The sequence below is a fragment of the Mustela erminea genome, chromosome 5 (genome assembly GCF_009829155.1).
Source record: "Mustela erminea isolate mMusErm1 chromosome 5, mMusErm1.Pri, whole genome shotgun sequence".
Classification (NCBI taxonomy): Eukaryota; Metazoa; Chordata; class Mammalia; order Carnivora; family Mustelidae; genus Mustela; species Mustela erminea.
In genome coordinates, this window is record NC_045618.1 from 46172895 (window position 1) to 46193862 (window position 20968).

Below are 20968 nucleotides of genomic sequence, written 5' to 3' on the forward strand. Positions count from 1 at the left end.
AACTCAATGTTCTGAAAACTTAAAGGGAAAGAAGCACTGATGCTGATTTTTTGGTCTAAATTATCCAGAGAAACTAAATAGTTGATGAGGATAAGATTTAAAAAAACAAATTTGAGAACTCTAGTTAATAAACGGGAAGGTAAAAATAAGAGTTATTGTTACTGCTCTGTGCCCTCTGATAGCACAGCGTGTCTCAGCGGGGATCAGGACTGGCAGCCGAACCAGCCACGGGATTCCCCAGTGACTGGAGCTGGCTGACCCCACCCAGTCATCTTCACCACAATTCAGGACAACCAGGTTACGTGCCTCCCGAGGTGACACTGTGGGAAGCTCACAGCTCTGCCTACGAAGTGTTCCTGCCCAGAAGACTGAATCTGAACCTGAATGATCCTTTAAATGTAACTGCCAGTTTAGGGCAAATACCAGGGACACAGAAACAAGTTAAAGGACACTGTGAGGCTGCAATCAGCAAAATCCAGGCCGTGGGGAATTCTATAGAGCAAATGAGCCTGTTTCTTCTACAGAGTAATGGCAAGAAAAAAAAAAAATTTGGAATTTACATTCTACAAGAGATTTAAGAGACATTCCTACTGAGGAGGAGACAAGAACCTATGAAAAGTACCTGGCACATACTAACAGCTCAGTAAATAAGGGCTACCGTTACTTGACAAGGAACACACGCACCTTAGTGAGATTAGGTAACTTACCTATGTCACAAAGGACTGGCCAACGACACAATGGCCTGCTTCTCAGAAAGTCCTAGGTCTATGTAGCCCAGTTGGGCAGCTATAGTAATCACCAAAGCCACTCACTGAAATTGAATTTTTATTCCAAATGACTGTAATGGCTAGAAAGACAACAGATAAAACCGAAAATGATCTGCTTAACCGGAAATTAGAAGTAGTTGACTTTGCAGGAGAGCAAACGGTAGGGTGACAGAGAGCCTTGGCACTTGTGATAATGGTTATGACCAAGAAAGCATAAAAATAACCAATGTCCTTCCAACACACAATCTGGATGTGCAGCATTTACAGCAAATATCATAAAAAGAAAGAGAGGAGGAAAGAAAGTAAAAGGAAAAAGAAAAAAATAACCTCACAAAACCCCAAACCTCAGAAATTAACATTCCCTTAAGAACATGGTGGTGAGAAGACTTTTGGTAGCAAAATTTTCACAATTCTTAAAATGGGAGTCTTCAAAAGTACTTCCTCAAATTCAAAAGCTAAAAAAAACAAAACAGTTACACTGGCTCAGAAGAGCTGCCGCCTGTCACAAAGATGACAAACAGTCCTACTTCCAAACACAGTGATCACCGGCGAACCTGACCACGGAACGAGGTGGCTGCCCAGCAGGCACTCACACCGCTGATTGTACAAGAACTCTCTGGACCGCTCGTCATCAACAGGCGACGCCGCAGCTACTGCTCCTCCTGACTGAGGCTAAGGCTGCCTTTCTGCACCTCCAGTTCCTCAGCGCTGACCATTGACGGGTCAATGGCTGCGTATTTGGTTCCGTGGAATTGCAGCAAATGGATCTATGGAAACACAGGATTGTTATTTTCAATGCCACGACAGCACAGAAATGTTTTGTACTTCTAAAATTACAGAGGAACAGGGGTGCCTGGGTGGCTCGGTGGGTTAGATCTCTGCCTTTGGCTTGGGTCGTGATCTCAGGGTCCTGGGATTGAGACCCACATCCGGCTCTCTGCTCAGTGGGGAGCCTGCTTCCCCCTTTCTCTCTGCCTGCCTCTCTACTTGTGATCTCTGTCAAATAAATAAAAAAAAATCTTAATAAAATAAAATAAAATTACAGAGGAACACATGTCGATTACAGAAAAGTTAGAAAGCACAGGAAAGTCAAAGAGGTATTTTGAAAAAACCCCAATGTGGGATCCTTGCTCCCTATTTCCTGTGTTACAAGTCTCTATAAAGTTCCTATAAACTCCTCATCAGCATTTTCAACGGTGGCGCGCTGCTCTGTGAGTAGGTGTTTACCCTCCTACTTTGCTGCTGTGACTCAGGTCCTTCCCATCCTCTGCTGTTCTGAGTAAGACCGTGATGACTGTCTCGAGTTTTTGTGAATTTCGGGTCCTCTCCTTAGGATCCACTGCCACAAGCAGATGACAGGACTAAAAGACGTGACTGGGTTTTGAAGCTCTTGATACTTCTTGCCAAACTACCAAAGCAATAATTTCTCACTATTTTAATTAAGCCCATTTGGGTAGAGGGTGAAGGGGCAGTGTGTGTGTGTGTGTGTGTGTGTGTGTGTGTACGCGCTTTTTTTTTTTTAAGTTTTATTTATTTAAGTAATCTCTACACTCCACGTGGAGCTCGAACTCACAACCCCGAGATCAGGCGTTGCATGCTCTTCTGACTGAACCAGCAAAGCGCCCTTCCCTGTGTGTATTTTTTTTTAAATGCATCAGAAATGGATCAGAAAGCTGCTTCATGAAGGTGTTCTGCTCTGACTGAATTTACTGTATTTAGGAGGCAAGGTCACATCATAGGATGTGGCTACTTCGGTATGTGTGGATGTGAACCTGCTCTTCTTAGAAAAGAGACGTAGGCAAAGAGTCACTCAACTGTCTCTAATATACCCAGCTGAATTCTGCTCTAAATTATTAATGTAAACCACCTTTTTCAAGTGAATGCCTCATTCCTACAGAGAACTCTGTAGTTCTCTTACTCTACCATCAAAAAGAAAGAAAGAAAAGAAAAGAAAAATAGCTTTATGTTTCAAACCATACACTTTGCATTCAAAGTGCTCTGGCTTCCAAGCTGGGACTTACCTGTACATAAAGATTCACCTCTGCACTTCTGCACAGGTATGGGAAATTGCCTCCTGTTTTAAGGTGAGCCCTCCGGGCATTAGGATACAGTTTGTACATTTCTTCTTTAGCCTCGGTTGAAAGTGCACTCTGGTCAAATACCTTCAAAAAAAAAAAACCCAAAAAACAAAAAACCACAAAGCTGAAGCTTACCAGTATTTTAGTATGTTCTTTGCACATTGTGGAACATGCCTCCCAAAGCATTTCTTGCTTGTGAAGAGACACTGCTGAACCCCAGGCCATCTCCTACTCATCCCTGGTGACTTCTAACTCCAACATAAGCTACAGATTCTGTTGTCAAACATCTCTTGCATTCACTGGGGGAAAATCATGTCATGAATTTTTTCTCCTCAAACACAGCTGACTAAACTAAAAGAATATTAATAGTGAAAGCCAATTAATTTCAAAAAGATCACTAAAATCCCAAAAGAACTTTTACTTTATTACCTAAAAACAGTTACATAAGTAGTATATGGTCAGTAGAAAAAAAAAAACCAAAAAAATTTTTTAAGAGTATAAGAAAAAGTCCAGATCTTTTCCTGGGGGAGCCATTGTTAGCAGTTTGGAGTATATGATTCTAGACATCTTTTAATGCCCAATTAAACTTATGTGTACATACAAGCAAATAAGCTTTCAAAAAGTAATTTTTTAAATGAAGCACACATAAAAAGCATCTCCAATGTGCTGAAGCTTATACACCGTTTTCAGTGACCATGTACCCAAGTGGTGAGCTCAGTTTGGAAAAATGGGCAAGCAGTGCAAATGTACTGAGGACCAAATATTTTACCAAGAGTACTGAAAACCTCGTTCTGTCATGGCAAATGTGAGAATGTAGAGATTCCAGTTGAGAATGAGAAATTATTATTTACATACTTGTAATGGCTAATTTCCTGACAAAAATCAATTCTTAAAAACATGTTGATTTTAGCAATAAATCCATTTATGAGGCAAAGTTACATGGTATGCAAGTTACATGATTTAAAACAAATAAGCCAAAACACAATGGAATACCACTTTGCATCTATTAGCATGGCCATTATAAAAAAAAAAAAAAACAGGAAATAACAAGTGTTGGGGAGGATACGGAACCACTGGAACTCTTGTGCGTTGCTGGTGGGAATGTAAAATGGTATAGCCGCTGTGGAAGATGGTATCATGGTTCCTCAAAAAGTTAAACACAGAATCACCATATGGCTCAGCAATTTTACTTCTAGGTACAGACCCAAAAGAAGTGAAAGTAGGCATTCAAACAGACACATTCATACATCAATACTCTGAGCAGCATGATTCTTAATAGTCAAATGGTAGAATAACCCAAATGCCCATCAACAGATGACTTCATAAATAAAATGTGGTATATACTAAAAGAAAATTATTATTCAGCCTTTAACATGCTATAACAGGAATAAACTTTGAAGACATTCTGCTAAGTGAAATAAGCAAGACACAGAAGTACAAGTATTATAAGATTCCACTGACATGAGGTACACAGACTAGTCAAATACATAGAGATAGTATATAATATTATATATAATATGTAATATTGGTTACCAGGGTCTGGGAGGAGGAGGGACTGGTGAGCTAGTGCTTAATGGGTGCAGAGTTTCAGTCTGGGATGATGAAAAGTTCTGGAAATGGACGGTGGTGTACACATAAACATGGTTAAAATGGTAAATTTCATTATGTATATTCAACCACAACTCAAAAAATATAAGAAGCAAGCTTTTGTGCCTATTAGACTTTATGGAATTCTTGATTCTCTGCCCTGTGAGGCAACTTTTCTTCGCTGCACATATCTGGAGATGACAACAGCAAAAAATACATCAAAATGGGTAAGGACCACCATGCCTGTTTATGTTTATTCTGATTTCAAGGGTGTTACTCCTACCAGGGAAAATATGGGATAAGCAATAAATTGACTGTTTTAGAACTGAAAAAGCTGGGGGGTGGGCTGTCCCAAAAAAAAAAAAAAAAAAAAATCCAAGGCAGCATTTGAAGAGGCATACTGAAAAATTATAAAATAAGTATGAGGAAGCTCTTGATATATACATTTAAAAAGGTAAAGCATCTATTTTACTTAAAAGGAAGCTTACATCCATAATGGTCACAGGGATGTCCCGAATCTTATGAGGTTCCACGTAAGAATTTTGACAATTCAGGGTAAGTCTTGAAGCCAGTTCACTCTGCCCCAAACTTTCCAGCTGCAGGAAGAAACACAGGCAAAGTATTTGGATTAATTTTGTGCCTCACGTTTACATTAAATCCACAGCTGATATCTGTGCTTAGAAAGGTGGCATCATGTGTGGAGGGCCAGGTCATCTGTGAGGAAATACGATGTACCCGGGAGACCAGCACTGGGCTTCCCAGCTGGTGGCGCTGTTCTGGGCATTCAGTAACCTTCAACCTGTGCCTCTTCAATCAGGTGCCTGTGGGCAGCAAGCCATTTTCCAAAGCCCCACATTGACAGATCAACATTTTTAAGAGATTTTGGAGCTGGAAGAGACCTCACGAAAATCATCTAGCCCCATAGCCCCTTAACTGCAAGTGTGTAGACTCGCTACTTCAGACTCCCTCAGGGAGGAGAATGGGGGGCGGGGAGTAGAGTAAAAATATAAATTCTCAGACCCAATGCCCAGGGATTCCAGTTCAATGGGCTGGCGAGGCTTTGGAATCTGTATTTCTTTCTTTCTTTCTTTTTTTTTTTTTTTTTAAAGTAGGCTCCATGCTAACCCCGAGATCAAGAGCCGCACGTTCTACCAGCTGAGCCAGCCAGGTGCCTCCAGAATCTGTATTTTTTTTTTTTTTTTTAAAGATTTTTATTTATTTATTTGTCAGAGTGAGCACAGGCAGACAGAGTGGCAGGCAGAGGGAGACGGAGAAGCAGGCTCCCGCTGAGCAAGGAGCCCGATGTGGGACTCGATCCCAGGACGATGGGATCATGACCTGAGCTGAAGGCAGCGGCTTAATCAACTGAGCCACTCAGGCGTCCCCGGAATCTGTATTTTTAAAAGCTCCCCTCAAGTGATTCTGATGAATTACTTACCAGCAGTTAATATCTGTTGATGTACTAAAGTAAATATGGAAGACTGCTTAACAAACATCTCTAATACATACTCAATGAGACAGACAGATAATCAGGAACCAAGAAGACATGAAAATTCCTAGTACAAGGTGGCCCCCTTCAAATGCCATGATCCTTACCCTGTCCACCATAAAATCAATAGCATCAGCCATCATAGGGTCCACTGGGCCAGATGAAAAGTTTCCGAGAACGATTTTTTTGAGCATAAATGATGGCATCAGCCAAAAGCTGTAAAACAAAGATCTGGTAATTTAAATCTGCAAGACTACATAAAAATAGCAAATATTCCATTCACTACTATAGCTTTGTATTAGCTAGGTACTTAGGATCTAAAGATAAAAAGAGCTGGTCTCTTCTTCCAAACAGCTGCTTTTGAAGCATCTTGTTTTTACATATATTTTCCCAAGCTCCCAAAGAGTTATGGTTTAATATGATCAAAGTTTTATTTGAGGATTTAGAATAATTATAAGCAGTATTTCAAATACCTTGGTAGACATTTTGATAATTCTGAGATTTTGTTTTAACTAATTGGCTTTATTTCTAATGGCTAAACTATTTCCTTTAGAAAACTGAAAACTTGGGGCACCTATGTGGCTCAGTCAGTTAAGTGGCAGGCTCTTGATTTTGGCTCAGGTCACTATCTCAGGGTCATGGGAGTTAAGCCCTGCCTTGGGCTCTGTGCTCAGCAGGGAGCCTACTGGAGATTCTTCCTCTCCCTCTACCCTCCTCACCCTCTGAAATAAGTAAGTAAATCTTAAGGGAAAAAAAAAAAGAAAACTGAAACCTTAAGATCTCAACCTTCAGGTTTCTATCACCTTTTGAATGACTGATATTTCAAAATAGCAAAATGAAAGAGTTATTGTACCTCCCGAAGTTTGCTACAAGCAGATTCAACTGGACTAATTCAAAGCAATTCAATCTACGAATTTCTGTATGTGATTTTTAGTTGGTATTTGTTACATTAATTACAAATGCTGACAGCCATTGTCTAGGGCAAATACTACTTTCTTTAAACCTATGCTAGAAATGACTTATAAAAGGAGCAGACTACGTTCTGACGCATGTTCTCTCCATGGAATGGCTTGCTGGAAATTAGCTGAGCTTCCCTCAACAAGCACAGCTGGCCATCTTTCATTACCTTTCTCCGTCCCGCCTCCTACGGCTTCCACATCTTCTCAAGGTGATACTGCCTAGGTACCCCCTGTGAGGGGCAGATCCTGTTGTCTTTGCCTGCCCCTGTAGCCTCAATGTGTGGCATGTAGCAAGCACTCAGATACCTGAGAAAATATAGCTCACATGCAGAAGCACAAAGTAGGGGCAGCCACTTTGGAAAACAGTGTGGAGATTCCTTAAGAAATTAAAAATAGAGCTGCCCTATGACCTGCAATTGCACTACCGGGTATTTGCCCCAAAGACACAGATGTAGTGAAAAGAAGGGCCATATGTACCCCAATGCTCATAGCAGCAATGTCCACAGTCACCAAACTGTGGAAAGATGCCCTTCAACAGATGACTGGACAAAGAAGATATGGTTCATATATACAACGGAATATTATGCCTCCATCGAAAAGGATGAACACCCAACTTATGGAGGAAAAGGAAAGGAAAAATGAACTGGGGGAAAATGGAGGGCGAGACAAACCAAGACAGACTGTGGACTCTGAGAAACAAACCGAGGGTTTTGAAAGGGAGGGGGTGGGGGGATGGGTGAGCCTGGTGGTAAGTATTAAGGAGGGATTCCAAGAGCTTTGGGTGTGGTGCCTAAACAATGAAAAAAACAAAAATAAAAAGAAAACAAAGTAGGGGCAGTCTAGGCTTCTGGCAATTAAAACAACATTAAAATCATCAAAAATAATCAATGAGCTTTAGTGCCTTGTCTGGACATGAACTCTTTGCTGCTAATGTATTATTGCACAATTGCTCAGCAAACTGCTGAGATAACATCAGGAATAGTTTTTAAAAAGACCAGAGTACCATTTTTATTATAAGTAAGCTATACGCCCAATGTGGGACTCAAACCCAGGACCCAGAAATCCAGAATTGCATGTTTTACCAACTGAGCCAGCCAGCTGCCCCTTCAATTTTAAAGAGATGTGAAAATCATGAAAACAATGTTTACCTATAGCATTCGGGGAAAATCAACCTGGTCATACAGGTATGTATATTCACTGGGCCTTTTTTTCTTTTCTTTTCTTCTTCTTTTTTTTTTTTTTTAAAGGGTAGAGCCTAGCCTCACTAGCAATGAAAGAAACAACATTAAGTCAGCTTTAAGGTGACTATTACATACAGATCAAACTACTTGAAATGTTATCTTCAATGAAGGGATGGTTCAAAGGAAACAAGCCCCCCACTGGTTGCCCCACAAATCATTCCACCATTTTCATTGTTCTGGAAGCTGAAGTGACCGTTAACGTGTCATGATGTGCAAAATGTCTGCTGACAGACTAAATGTTCTATTCCCTCTATTTTTGGAAACACATCTCAAGGAAATAACCCAGAAAGGGAAGGGAAAAAAGTGATTTGTACAAAGATTTACAGTAGAACGAAGAATAAGGGGAAGCCATATGCCTAAAGAAACTGTGTCAGTCGATATACAGCAAAATAGTAAGTGGAACAAGCAGAACACTGTATTAGTTCTACAGGCTCTGTGTAACTAATACTGTAAGAGCACATGAATGTACATTGAACAAAGCTAAACAATAATTTAGAATAGGAGAAATAGCTGAATTCAGAGTGCATTCCAGCTTTTTTTTTTTTTTTGCAAAGGTGATTGTTTCTAATTTTACTTATTTAAAAAAATTTTTTTTTAAGATTTATCTATTTATCTCTTTGAGAGAGAGAAAGAGAACAAGTGGGAGGGGCAGAAAGAGAAAGAATCTTTTTTTTTTTTCCTTAAAGATTTTATTCATTTGACAGAGATCACAAGCAGGCAGAGAGGCAGGCAGAGAGAGGAGAGGAAAGCAGGCTCCCTGCCGAGCAGAGAGCCCGACACAGGGCTCGATCCCATGACCCCGGGACCATGACCTGAGCCAAAGGCAGAAGCTTTAACCTACTGAGCCACCCAGGTGCCCCAAGAAAGAGAAAGAATCTTAAGCAGACAACCACCCTGAGCACAGATCCCGATGCGGGGCTTGATCTCAACCCTGAGATCACGACCTGTGTCCAAACCAAGATTTGGAAGCCCAAATGACTGCACCACCCAGGTGCCTCTGATTGTTTCTTTCTTTCTTTTTTTTTTTTTTTAAGATTTTATATATTTATTCATGAGAGACAGACAGGCAGAGACAGGGGAGAAGCAGGTTCCCTGCTGAGCAGGAGCCCCATATGCGATTTGATCCCAGGACCCCAGGATAATGACCTGCGCGGAGCGCTGACCCTTAACCACCAGGTGCCCTGACTGTTTCTAATTTTAAAAGCCAGGGTAGTTTCCTTAGTGCAACAAAAAAAACCCCCAAAATCTGCATTTTAAAAAATTCTACTGAACGAAAGTCATAATTTTGGCCAAATGTTTACATTCTTACCTGTTTGCAGTCCAAGTTTGGTTGAAGATAGAGGTGTCACTGAAGGAATTGCAGAGGATGAGGGAATGGACTCTGGGAGATTTGTGTGTATATTCAGCAAATTTCTGGGCCAAAAAGCCACCCAAAGAAGCCCCAAAAAGATGAACCTAATTGCAAACAAATACAAGAAGGATACTAAAACAATAATCAATCCTGAACATAAATACCCCTCAAAAAAGTTGTTTTAGTTATCACCAAGCAAAGAATATAATGTCATCACTAGTCTTAGATGAAATAACCGTAGCAGTTCAACATTTAGGAAACACTGTATTTAAATACAATTTAGACACATACCGTCAAGAAAACAATTTGTGTACACAAATACAAGGTAAAAAAAAGAAAAAACATTACCTATAGGTTGCACTAGAAAATGAAGCCATTTAGTAATTTATGTTTAAGAAAATTGTGATTTGATAATTCTACCCCTAGGTACATACTTGAGAGAACTAAAAATGTATGTCCACACAAAAACCTGCACACGAATGTTCAGAGCAGTGTTATTTCTAACAGCCAAGCAATGCAACAATCCAAACGTGCCTCAACTGACAAATGGATAAATGCAATGTGGTTCACCTACCCGACGGGATATATATATTATTTGACCATAAAGAGGAATACGAAGTACGGATAACAGGCTACTACTAGGATGATCTGTGCAGACACTATGCTAAGTTGAACAACTCAGTTAGAAAAGATGAATATTGCATGATTCCATTTATACAAAATACCCAGAAAGGGTACATTTACACAGACAGAAAGTAGATTAAGTAGCCAGGGCCAGCGGGAGGAAGGGTCAGGAGTGACGGCTAATGACTATGGGGTTTCTTTTTGGGGTGACAAAAAATTTCCTGAAGTTGATTGTGTTGATGGTTGCCTCTATCTGTGACTATATTACAAATCCTAGTCACACACTTTAAAAGGGTAAATTATATGGTATGTGAATTATATCTCAAAAGAACTACCACTTAAATGAAAGGTAACACTACCCTTTCCAATGTAAATGTTGCATTAAAATCACATTTAAATAATTAGTTTCAGGGGACTCACCTTATCCAGTTGTAAATGGTCTAAAAGTTTTCTGAATCCGTCACAGAATTCGAGATGGTCCCAATAAACTGGATACTGCAACTGGAATAACAATAATTAATAACTATATACAAATGAAAAATTTAGGACTCCCATAACAGCACTTCTCATTTGCTTAAGCTGTCCTCCTTATTCAAACTATGTGAAAATAAGCTCTCACCTTCTTCTAAACTTTGAAATTCACATTTAACCTAACAGACCAATTTAATAAATAGCACACTAGTGAAACTGAATAACAATTTCAATTCACATCTATTTCCTTCCCAAACAGCTAAGAAACTCTGAGGTTCATGGATGAACAGGGCCGAACCCTTCCAAGTAAAGAAATACTGTTTGCCCTTAAATCTACCTTAATTCTAAATTATGGCTCTAAATAAAATTCTGTCTGGGGAGAATTCCCTCTTTTTTTGGTAGCATGGCTTAAAGGGAGTATTCAATAAAACTGTTCCTCTTTTTTTTTTTTTTTTTAAGATTTCATTTATTTATTTGACACAGAGAGATCACAAGCAGGCAGGGAGGCAGGCAGAGAGAGGAGAAAGCAGGCTCTCCGCAGAGCAGAGAGCCCAATGCAGGGCTCGATTCCAGGGATCATGACCAGAGCCGAAGGCAGAGGCCTTAACCCACTGAGCCACCGAGGTGCCCCTGTTCCTCTTTTTTTAATTGACTTAGTCATTCCGATTTCTTGTACTTTTGTGACCAAAGAAGTATGGTGCTTGACCCTAAGTAGCTTATGAATTCCGATGAGGAGGAGGAAAAGAAATACAAGTCACTAAGTCCCTTGAGGGTATTCTAGCTTGTCACCTAAGAATTGCCCTCTCTTTAATAGTAAGCAAATGAGGGGCACCTGGGTGGCTCAGTGGGTTAAAGCCTCTGCCTTCGGCTCAGATCAAGACATCAGGGTCCTAGGATCAAGCCCCACATCGGACTCCCTGCTCACTAGGAAGCCTGCTTCCCCTTTTCTCTCTCTCTCTCTCTCTCTCTCTCTCTGACTGCTGCTCTGCCTCCTTGTGATCTCTGTTTCTCTGTCAAATAGATAAATAAAATCTTTAAAAAAAAAATAAGTAAATGATGCCTGACAGGCTGGTTGTTTTAAGTACTTAGATTCATTCTATCACTAACAAATCGCTGGAATAGATACTGCCAAGTATATAATAGGATAATTTTAGACCTGATGGAATTATGTTACTTTTACTATTAAAAATTTCATTTGTAGGTAAGATTCCACTATTCTGACAGGATGGAAAAGAGCCTCTCCCTAGGAGAAAATTTGAGAATTTGAGTCAGATGATAGAAAAGAAAGAAGATGATATATATATATATATTTTAAATTTACATTTAAAAAAATGTATTTATTTGACAGAGAGAGCATAAGCAGGGGAGCAGCAGCAGAGGGAGAGGGAGAAGCAGGTTCCCCACTGAGCAAGGAGCCTGACATGGGGCTGGAATCATGACCTGAGCTGAAGGCAGACACTTAACCAACTGAGCCACCCAGGTGCCTCACGAAGACATATTTTTTTTTAAAAAGATTTTATCTATTTATTTGAAAGAGTCTGGAGAGCGCATGCCTGCGTGAGTGGAGGGGAGAAGCAGAGGGAGAGGGACAAGCAGATTCCCCACTCAATGCAGAGCCTGGAGCCCGATATGGGGCTTGATCCCAGGACTCAGAGAGTAAGACCTGAGCCAAAGTCATGCGTAATGACTGAGCCACCCAGGTGCCCCAAGAAGGTATTTTTATGGAGCCTTTAATTTAAAGATATCTATGCCCTAGATAGGTAATAAAATTGTATACAACTTAACACAGACATACACATAAATATATACAATCGAGTACAAGTAAAACTAGAAATCAGAGTAAGATCAGTGGACTGTATTAATCAATACCCTGGTTATGATATCCTACTATAGTTTTGTAAAATGTTACCACAGGGAGAAACTGGGCAAAGAATAAAAGGGACAGCTCTGTATTATTTTTTGGCAACTGCATGTGACTCTGTAGTTACCTCAATAAAAATTTAAATGAGAAAAGGGCCTGTGCCTTTTAACTGTGAGATACTAACAAATATCTAGTACATTTTAAAACCTCATGGAATTAGGCACATAAGGACAAAGTAGCTTTGAAGTCACCATTGGCCTTTTCTGTCTATTTTTAAGAAATCTCTACACCCAACGTGGGGCTCAACCCACAACCCCGACATCAAGAGTCACATGCTCCACCAAATGGGCCAGCCAGTCACCCCTGGACTTTTCTTTATTCTTTATCTAGCTAATGAAATAAGGAAATCCCATGTCAAGAAGCTTGAGGGCTAAAAGAAGTACCCATCTGGAAGGTAAAGCAAGCATGACCTGCCAGTTAGGAGCAATAAAAACACAGTCAACTTCAGATAGTGCTCTAAAGTGAGAGAAAAGCCTGCGGCCACTCAGTCTCCTCCATCCCTGGCTGATTAACAGCGGCCACCAGGAAAGCTACTACCGTGTCCTGGGCTGCAGCGGCCATCTTGCTCTCCTAAAATGCTGTCCACCAAGAGGAATTTATGAAAACCCAGAACAAGGGAGGATTATGTTGCAGAGACTCAAAACACACCATATGAGGAATGATTAAAGAATGTGGAGAATTTTGCCCGGGAAGAAAAGACCTTGGGGGAAGGCAGCGGGCGGTGCTGATAGTAACTGGTTTTCTCCAGAAGGGCTGTCAGGAGGAAGAACTGGGATTTGTTTTATGTGGCCCTAGTTGGTGGTAAACCCAGTAGAATTTTCAGTTACCTTCCAAGAGAAGAGATCTGGTCAGAGTTTTCTCTCCTTCAGACAGTAAATAAAATAGTAAAAGCAATACTCCCACAGGGAGACCTGTTTAGGTGTTACTATTCCAGCTCCCAGAAACAACTGCCTGCTCAAAGCCGCAGAGTCTCTCCATCCCAGGAAGCCAGGAGACCAGCCTCCACTGTTACGCAGTCCGGGCATGCCACAAAACTAGTCACAAACAACAGTGACTTCTTCACCTACGCTGCTCTCCCAGAAGGGATTTGAGAACAAAACCAGAAACTAGATTTAGTCCAAACTCAGTAATAAAATAACAAAAACAGAAAACTTAACCAAATGCTGAGATTATGAGCATTATAATGAATAAACCTCATCTCAACTGTTGAAGACTTACATTAAAGCAAGCTTTCAGTTACCCGAGTGTTAGCAGACCCCTTTCTGTGGGAGAGTGCACATTCATCTCCTCTGGAAGCAGTGGGGTCATGAACTAGGAGGGGAAATAGAGTCAGAAGACTCCGGTTGGTTCTCCCTACACCCCCTAGTGGCCATGACCTGCCACGATCACCCAAATGACCTGAACCTCCATTTCCTCATCTGTAAACAAGGCTGATGCTTCCTACTGTTCAGACTTAAGACAATCTACGTAAAAGCTGGGCACAGAGGTTTCCACAGAGGTCTGTTCCCTTTGCTTCTCTGTGTGTCCGTGTACTGTACAGCCTTCCTTCAAAAGATTTCATTTCACATTTAAGAAAAGAAAAAAAAGTGTCTTCCTTCCATTAAAAACAAAAAACAAGACACCAAAAACATGGACCATTACTATAGTTCGTCAGAAACAGAAGCACACACATACAAAAAAAACCCAGGAAATGTGGACATGAATTGTAATACTGACCCAATAATACTTACAGCTATAACCCGGTAACCCCAGCCGGTCAACGCCAAGATCTGCCTGAAAAACACATCAGCGGTTCCACTGACAGGGGGGAGAAAGATCAGAGGACACCTGATATTTCTGGGGCCCGCATCATACAGCGACCATATTTTACTATCATCATCATCCACGATAATCTGGAGGGAAAGTTAGAAGAAAAGAAAAAAGGAAAAGCTTATGGATTTGGTTTTATACTGTTACTTTATACTGCAATTTCTCTGACAATTTTAATGTCACTGCCTTGGTTGTTAACAAGGTTCCCTGGGGATCACACCAGATTAGCATGTATAATAAACTGCTTTGGTCTCTTTTTCCCTCTTCAGTGCTAACATATTACACAGAACTGCTTCATACTCTTCCAAAGAGCTGCTTTTTTTCAGAAATCAGTTTTTAATTTTCTTTCCCATCCATGATTATATGAAGCCCTATTCTGTTTACCATTAAACAGCAAATTCTGTATATGGTATCTTATTTCTTTCCCATACTTCTGGCTGTGTGTGTGTAGGAGGCAATTTGCAAAGTCATTCTCCAGCTCTGTCCAGAGGGGAGAAAAGACTCCAGGCTCTCAGACAAACTAGGGAGAGATGGTCACACTCAGGAGATGGTTCTGGAAGCTGATCCAGACCATGCCTCTGAGGCGGGAGACTCTTGCTAGAGAGGAAGGAGGCCGCAGCTGTAGGTGTCCCTGTCCTGGGAGAATGTTTCAAACCAGTCAGTCAGGTGTGGGGAGTCGGCAGAGAGAGAAACTGTCTTTCTGGGGAAAAAAGGGTAGGGAGCCTCAGAAACCCTCTTGAATTAGTAGTTCTTAACCCAGCAGGGGAAAAAAGATGAGCATTAAATAAGCTGAGTCAAGTCAGGTGCTCAGTGCTGAGTCTGGCAGATATATTGTGTTCAGTGAGTGTTAGATATCAGTATTATTCACTGAGTAATCATTTTTGTTTTCTCTGGCTCACTTTTTGGTGGGATTTGGAAAAGTACATTTACTGCCTGAACTTTTGCCAATGCAAATCAATATTTATGTCAGTTTGCCATTAAAAATCTCAAGGTCTCCAGGTTCTGTTTTCGGAGAGCTCCTAGCTGGCAGTGCTGTGGGCCCAGGGGGTCACTGAGATCACAGATATCACTGGGAGCAGACAAATGAGGCAAGGTAATGTCCAGAGGACCCTAACAATTCGCTTTTGGACTTCCCCAGCTCAGAGATGATGACAATAATACTCATACCTGTGTTTTTGCCCTTTGTATTTTGCCACTCACCATTTTGCTTTTCATTGTTTTTTGGGTTTTTTTGGTTTGTTTGTTTTTGTTATGATTGTGATGAAAATCTCTTAATGGCTTTTGACAGTACACACAGTAAATCCCGATCCTGTAGTAATAACATTCATATGAGATAAGATATTCAGATCTCCAAGATTTTCTAGGAAATTATTCCAATAATCCATTTGGAATAAGTTTATCACTTCAATGTTCTCAGAGTTCCCTAAATGGCAAATCTGTCAGAATTATATTTGATAATTTTAGAAGACACAGTATCTCTTTGTAATTTAAAATCTAGCACCACAAAATTTCAAGCAAACTTATCATGACTTGCGGACCAGACTGAGGTCAGTCTGGAGAAAATGACATCAGTGAAACTACTGGCTATAACTACTTTTAAGAATATTTCAGTGAGTCTGGTGTTGTCTTGGGTCTGGAGATCAGCTTACTGAGAAAGTGAGTCCGTCAAGAGGAGCTCACATGAGTTACTTGCAGGGATGGGACAAGGCAGAGGGACCCCAGAAGCCAATTATCTTTTAGCACGACAGTGTTTCCCAGGGAACAAGAAGGAAGGGAGGCTCCTTTTGTTAAGCAGTGAAGTATTTCTGGCTTTGAAACCAGATTAATTTGATTCTAATCCAGACTCTACCAGGCTGTGTGACCTTTAACAGGTTAACCTCTCTGGATATCAGTTTTGTCATCTATGAAATAGGCATCATTACCCACTTTGTTAAACCGTTCAAAGAATTACATAAAAGATCCGGGAAATTCTACAACACTGCTGGTTATATAGCAGATACTCTGTTTATAATTGGAGGAGAACTGTATCTCAAATTCTATATGGAGAAAAGTTCTGTTATTCATTCAAACCTGTATGGTACTTCCACAGATGTCTACCCTGACAAAATGATTATAATAGAGACACAGAAGATTTTCAGATCACAGTAACTCTCATACTTCTGCAAAGGGATCAGCAAAGATTTTGCTCTGTGGCTTAACTAGCTTTTGTCTAGTGTGATCCCCAAACATTTGTGATTATTTGGGGACTCAGAGACAACAGTCAAACTTCAATATAAGTGCTTGGGGTTTTTGGACATTCCAGGCAAATAAGGTTTCCTGAAGATGCCTACCACTGCAAACAGAGGACCTATAATGTGACCCAAAGTAAATCTTAAATCTGAGGAACAGTAAAAGGCTTTATAACAGAATCTGACCACACTTACTATGCAGTTGCTGTTACTGCAAGTTTTCCCCTAAACGGAGTACACATATTCCTGCTTGCTTGGATACATAAAAGCAATTATAAAATAATGAGTATAGTTATACCCACTTTTACTCTTGAATAAGTCTCAAAAGTTGACTGCACTTGACAAAGAAGGGAGAACTTTATGCTCTACAGCCCACAGTCACAATACTTGGCAATGACCTTTTACTCTCAAACACTACTAAGGCATAACATCTCAGTCACAAAAACAGAACACAAGATTTTGAGAAGAAGAGGTGTAGTAAAACCATACATACCTTTTTAAGGGGAACTGTACTTCTAAACCAGTTATAATCAGGAGAGACTTTAATCTCTCCCATGATTAGCTGAAATGGAGGTTAACCCTGAAATAAAAGCATGTGATGTTTCACGTCAAGAATTCATGTTTACATCAGAACTAAATGTAGAGTCTGGTCTAGCTATACCAACAATACCTTAAATGGTAAAACCAAGGAAATGGACTATTTTACCTCTTGTATATACTTAAGCTACAGAAAACAATTTGGTGAAATCCTATAGTCATAGAGCAGGGTAGGGCCCTTGAGAGATAATGACTCCAACTCCCTCGTTCCTCCAGATGAAGAATCCAATCTAGAAAATTTAAATGACTTACCAGAGATCCCATGGCTATTACAGAGCTAGGACCAGAGGCAGGGAAGAGTCTTTTCTGACATCAGACTGCCTGCCCTAGTTAAATGACTGCAAACTCTGTTGACAGTATCTTTGAAATCTATTTTACCAAAGATGTAGAATGATAGGGAACAGTCCACACTAGAGAAAGGAGGTTATGTAAGCGTGCCTCCTGATCACTTCACAAAATGCCATAAATCTAACTCTAGTGGAATATAACTTCAGAACTTCACATGTAGTACTTAATGCAAAATACAGGAAGATTTGCTGTTCACGTTGGTGTGATTAAAAGTGATATAACCTCTTCTGAAAGATCTGTGATAAAATACCAGAATAGGCTTGATGGCACTGTATCTAGCAACAAAACATTTGTCTTTAGAAAAAATTGGTGATTTCTAGCTTTTATAGCTCTGTGACCTTGGAAAAGTCCCTGACCCTCTTTGGGCTTGTTTTGTCATCTACGACAAAGTCTAGAACAGGGCTTGGCACAGAGGTGTTACCCATTGACAAAATGGATGACTATGTCCTAAGAAGACTGGATCAGGCCATCCTAAACTCCCTCTGACTCAGCCCTGTAAGAGCTTCGGACTGGCTGGGCATCTTCAGTTGAAAGGCTGCCCCTCTTTGCTAAAGCATCTGTGTTATGTCATAATAAGAAACTGAAATTACAGCTCTCTGTTGCAGATTCTTATTGCCAAATGAGGAACTTCCACCCACTGATTTGGAAGGATTCAAATACTTGCTGTTCATCTTGTCCTCTACCCCTAGGGTGAGTCTGGATTTCCTACTAGGGCTAGGATGTGTTCATGACCACTAGACTTAACTCCTGGGCTGACTCCGAATTGTCATTTTAGAGGTTCTCTGGACTGGCTAGGAGCTGGGGACTCTAAACCCAATGAAACTCTTCCCTTTTGGCCTCCCACATCTGCTGTCTTGGGAGTACAAGGAACTAACAGTCTTAACAGTTACCTCTAACCTTGGGGGGGTTACTAAACTAAACCCCAAGGAGATGGCAAATGTAGACATCCATTACTAAACCTGACTTACAACCCTGACATTGTAATAATGGTCTGTTCTCTCAAGGCTAGGATGGTGATTTTAGAAAAGTATGTTAAAATCATAACTTGTTCTAAAGAGTACCAAGAATATCATTAGCCAGTCTTAAGCTGAAATCAGTGTGCACAACTGCAGTTATAATTCATACTGGAATAAAGAAAATCATTCTCTGCATATCCATTTTCTCTTAACAAATAGTAACATGTTAAAAAAAATCTAAGCCATTTATCTACTCAGCAGGTTTATAAAACACCTAAGGCCCTTAAAGCCAAATAGTTAGCTTCTAGATTTGTCAAACTTGGGACAAATTATTCAGTTTTGGAATCGGCTGCAATGTACAAACCAAACTATCATAAAGATCACACACAGATCATACACATACAGATACAGATTATACACGGGCACACACATTCACTGTCATCCACTTCTTCCCACAGCAATAAGTAGAAAGATGTTCCTTACCACAGTCCGCGGTATTATTCACAACCAACTCAGTATTATAACTTTTTATAACTAATCTCACTAGATGGAAAGATTCCACCCAACTGTGACTACATTTTTGTAGGGGCAAGTGATTTTAACACTTGTGCTAGTTTGGCAGCACATGAAAGGTAAGACAGATACCAAATGTTGCATTTGACCAACTGACGTCTAAGTGGGGGAAAAAAAAAACAACTCACTGCTGCAAAGGCAAAGCAGCTGTGAGTGGTATGAAAAGGAAGTTTGTTCTCCTAGCTCTCTTTCATTCTCTAAAGGGGTATACTTTTCCAAGTCACAAGAGGAACATTCTGTATATGGCCAAAAAAAAAAAAAAAAAAAAAAAAGTTAACTGAGATTGCGACCAAACTGGTCAGTATTAAATAAGAAAGAATGAGGATCAAATGTGGACTGATTTGATCTCTCACAATTCAATTCTTCCACAAAAACAAAAGCACCTGTTCACGCTGGTGGGAAAAGGGCTGCAGACATCAGCCTCAATCTTGCCTAAAGAAACCCCTCCTCTGGGGCACCTGGGTGGCTCAGTGGGTTAAGCCGCTGCCTTCAGCTCAGGTCATGATCTCAGGGTCCTGGGATCGAGCCCCACATCGGGCTCTCTGCTCTGCGGAGAGTCTGCTTCCTCCTCTCTCTCTGCCTGCCTTTCTGCCTACTTGTGATCTCTGTCTTCAAAAAAATAAATAAATAAAATCTTAAAAAAAAAAAAAAAGAAACCCCTCCTCAGGGAGTGCTTTTGACACCCAGTCCTCTCTAGCCCTTGAGGTGCTAGACAATAAAATCGCCAATTTTGAGTGTGCACCAAGAATTTCATGCACTTATCTCTCAGGGTTTCAACAGAACCTGCCAGTTTACAATCAGTGAGATTGTCTTTAAGAATGTTTAAGTCACATAACCAGCTTAACTAGTCAGAGGTTTTTGGATCCTTTATCTCAATCTGTAGTTGATCCACATATGGACAATCTGTGATTATTAATACCAGCAATAAGTAAATATTAGAACCTGAGGGTCTCTAGGCGATCCAACTGGTTTTTTTAAGGGCAAGTCTCCATAGATTACCACACCAGTAGAGAGCTATTCTTTTTTCAGATCTCTTCAGGGGCAGATTTATTCCTATTCTCTTCAGGAACTTACTCCATTATTGTCTAAACCTCATGGGAGGAAAAGCTGCCTACCTGACATTTCTTCGGTGACACCTCACCTTGTGCTGTCTTGGGATAAAAGCTCTTGGAAATTTGCACACAGCTATTAAGTTACTCCTGAGTCTCTTGAGTCTTTCAGCTACAAGGAGCTGGAACATTGCGCGAGGAGACAAAGAAGCAGCATAAATGCAGAATTTATAACTCCCCAGGAAAACCAGAAGAGGAAAAGCAAAACACTGGTCCTGCTACCTCCCTCACACCTGGCAATGACAAAGACATTTGTCACTGAGGTGCAATCTCCAAAATAACTAGCTTCTTTCTGCTCAGAGTTCTTAAAAGTTGAAAAACATATTCCTGGACTGCAGCAGTGTATCCCCAGGACCGGATTACAGCAGTACGCTCTGGTCCAGCGCCCCCTCCGACCCTAACCCCAGATGATCCAAACACAGACCCCACCCCACCCCAGTCCCACCGTGAAAGCCTCAAAAAGGCAGGGTCACAGGTACACCGACCACGTCAGGAACCCAAACTCGACTTCAGACAGACAGACACACACACACACACACACAGAGGGACGTGCGATCACGTGCATGGTCACATGGACCAGCCCACTAGGGGCCACACAAACAAAGTCACACCAACGGAGGCAGCCGCGCACGCTACATACACACCCACCTGCAAGCCTAAACACATCACACACCCACACCCCGCTTCCCAGGCCCTCACCCACCCCTCACCTGCCGTGGCCTCCCCCACGTCCCTTTTCCTCTTCCCCGAGGCGGCTCTTCTCTCCAATAGGAGCGCGGGCCGTGGGGGTGGCTGGGCCCAGCTCACCGCCGGCAGCTAGAGCACTCAGTACCCGCAAGCGCCGCGAGCTGTGGGGGCGA

At 41.0% G+C, this 20968-nt stretch overlaps 1 protein-coding gene across 1 annotated transcript; it reads right to left on the minus strand.

Moving 5' to 3' along the window:
- Positions 1-812: 812 nt before the first annotated feature.
- Positions 813-20930, minus strand: SPG21 (SPG21 abhydrolase domain containing, maspardin). Its single transcript, XM_032342869.1, has 9 exons — positions 20819-20930; positions 17019-17105; positions 14219-14380; positions 10517-10597; positions 9431-9576; positions 6029-6137; positions 4921-5028; positions 2789-2929; positions 813-1534 (listed from the first exon to the last, which is right to left on the minus strand). Exons 2-9 carry the CDS (start codon positions 17079-17081, stop codon positions 1418-1420), a joined length of 927 nt encoding a protein of 308 aa, XP_032198760.1. The 5' UTR covers positions 17082-17105; positions 20819-20930; the 3' UTR covers positions 813-1417.
- Between the last annotated feature and the right edge of the window lie 38 nt (positions 20931-20968).

What these genes read in the sequence shown, in the direction of transcription:
- SPG21 (XM_032342869.1), bottom strand. Translation starts at nt 17,081, where the DNA reads ATGGGAGAGATTAAAGTCTCTCCTGATTATAACTGGTTTAGAAGTACA. An exon ending in GGGGTTACCGGGTTATAGCT is followed by an intron (nt 10,598 to 14,218) that starts GTAAGTATTATT and finishes TTGTTATTCCAG; the next exon opens with TTGCAGTATCCAGTTTATTG. An exon ending in ACCATTTACAACTGGATAAG is followed by an intron (nt 9,577 to 10,516) that starts GTGAGTCCCCTG and finishes GTTTGCAATTAG; the next exon opens with GTTCATCTTTTTGGGGCTTC.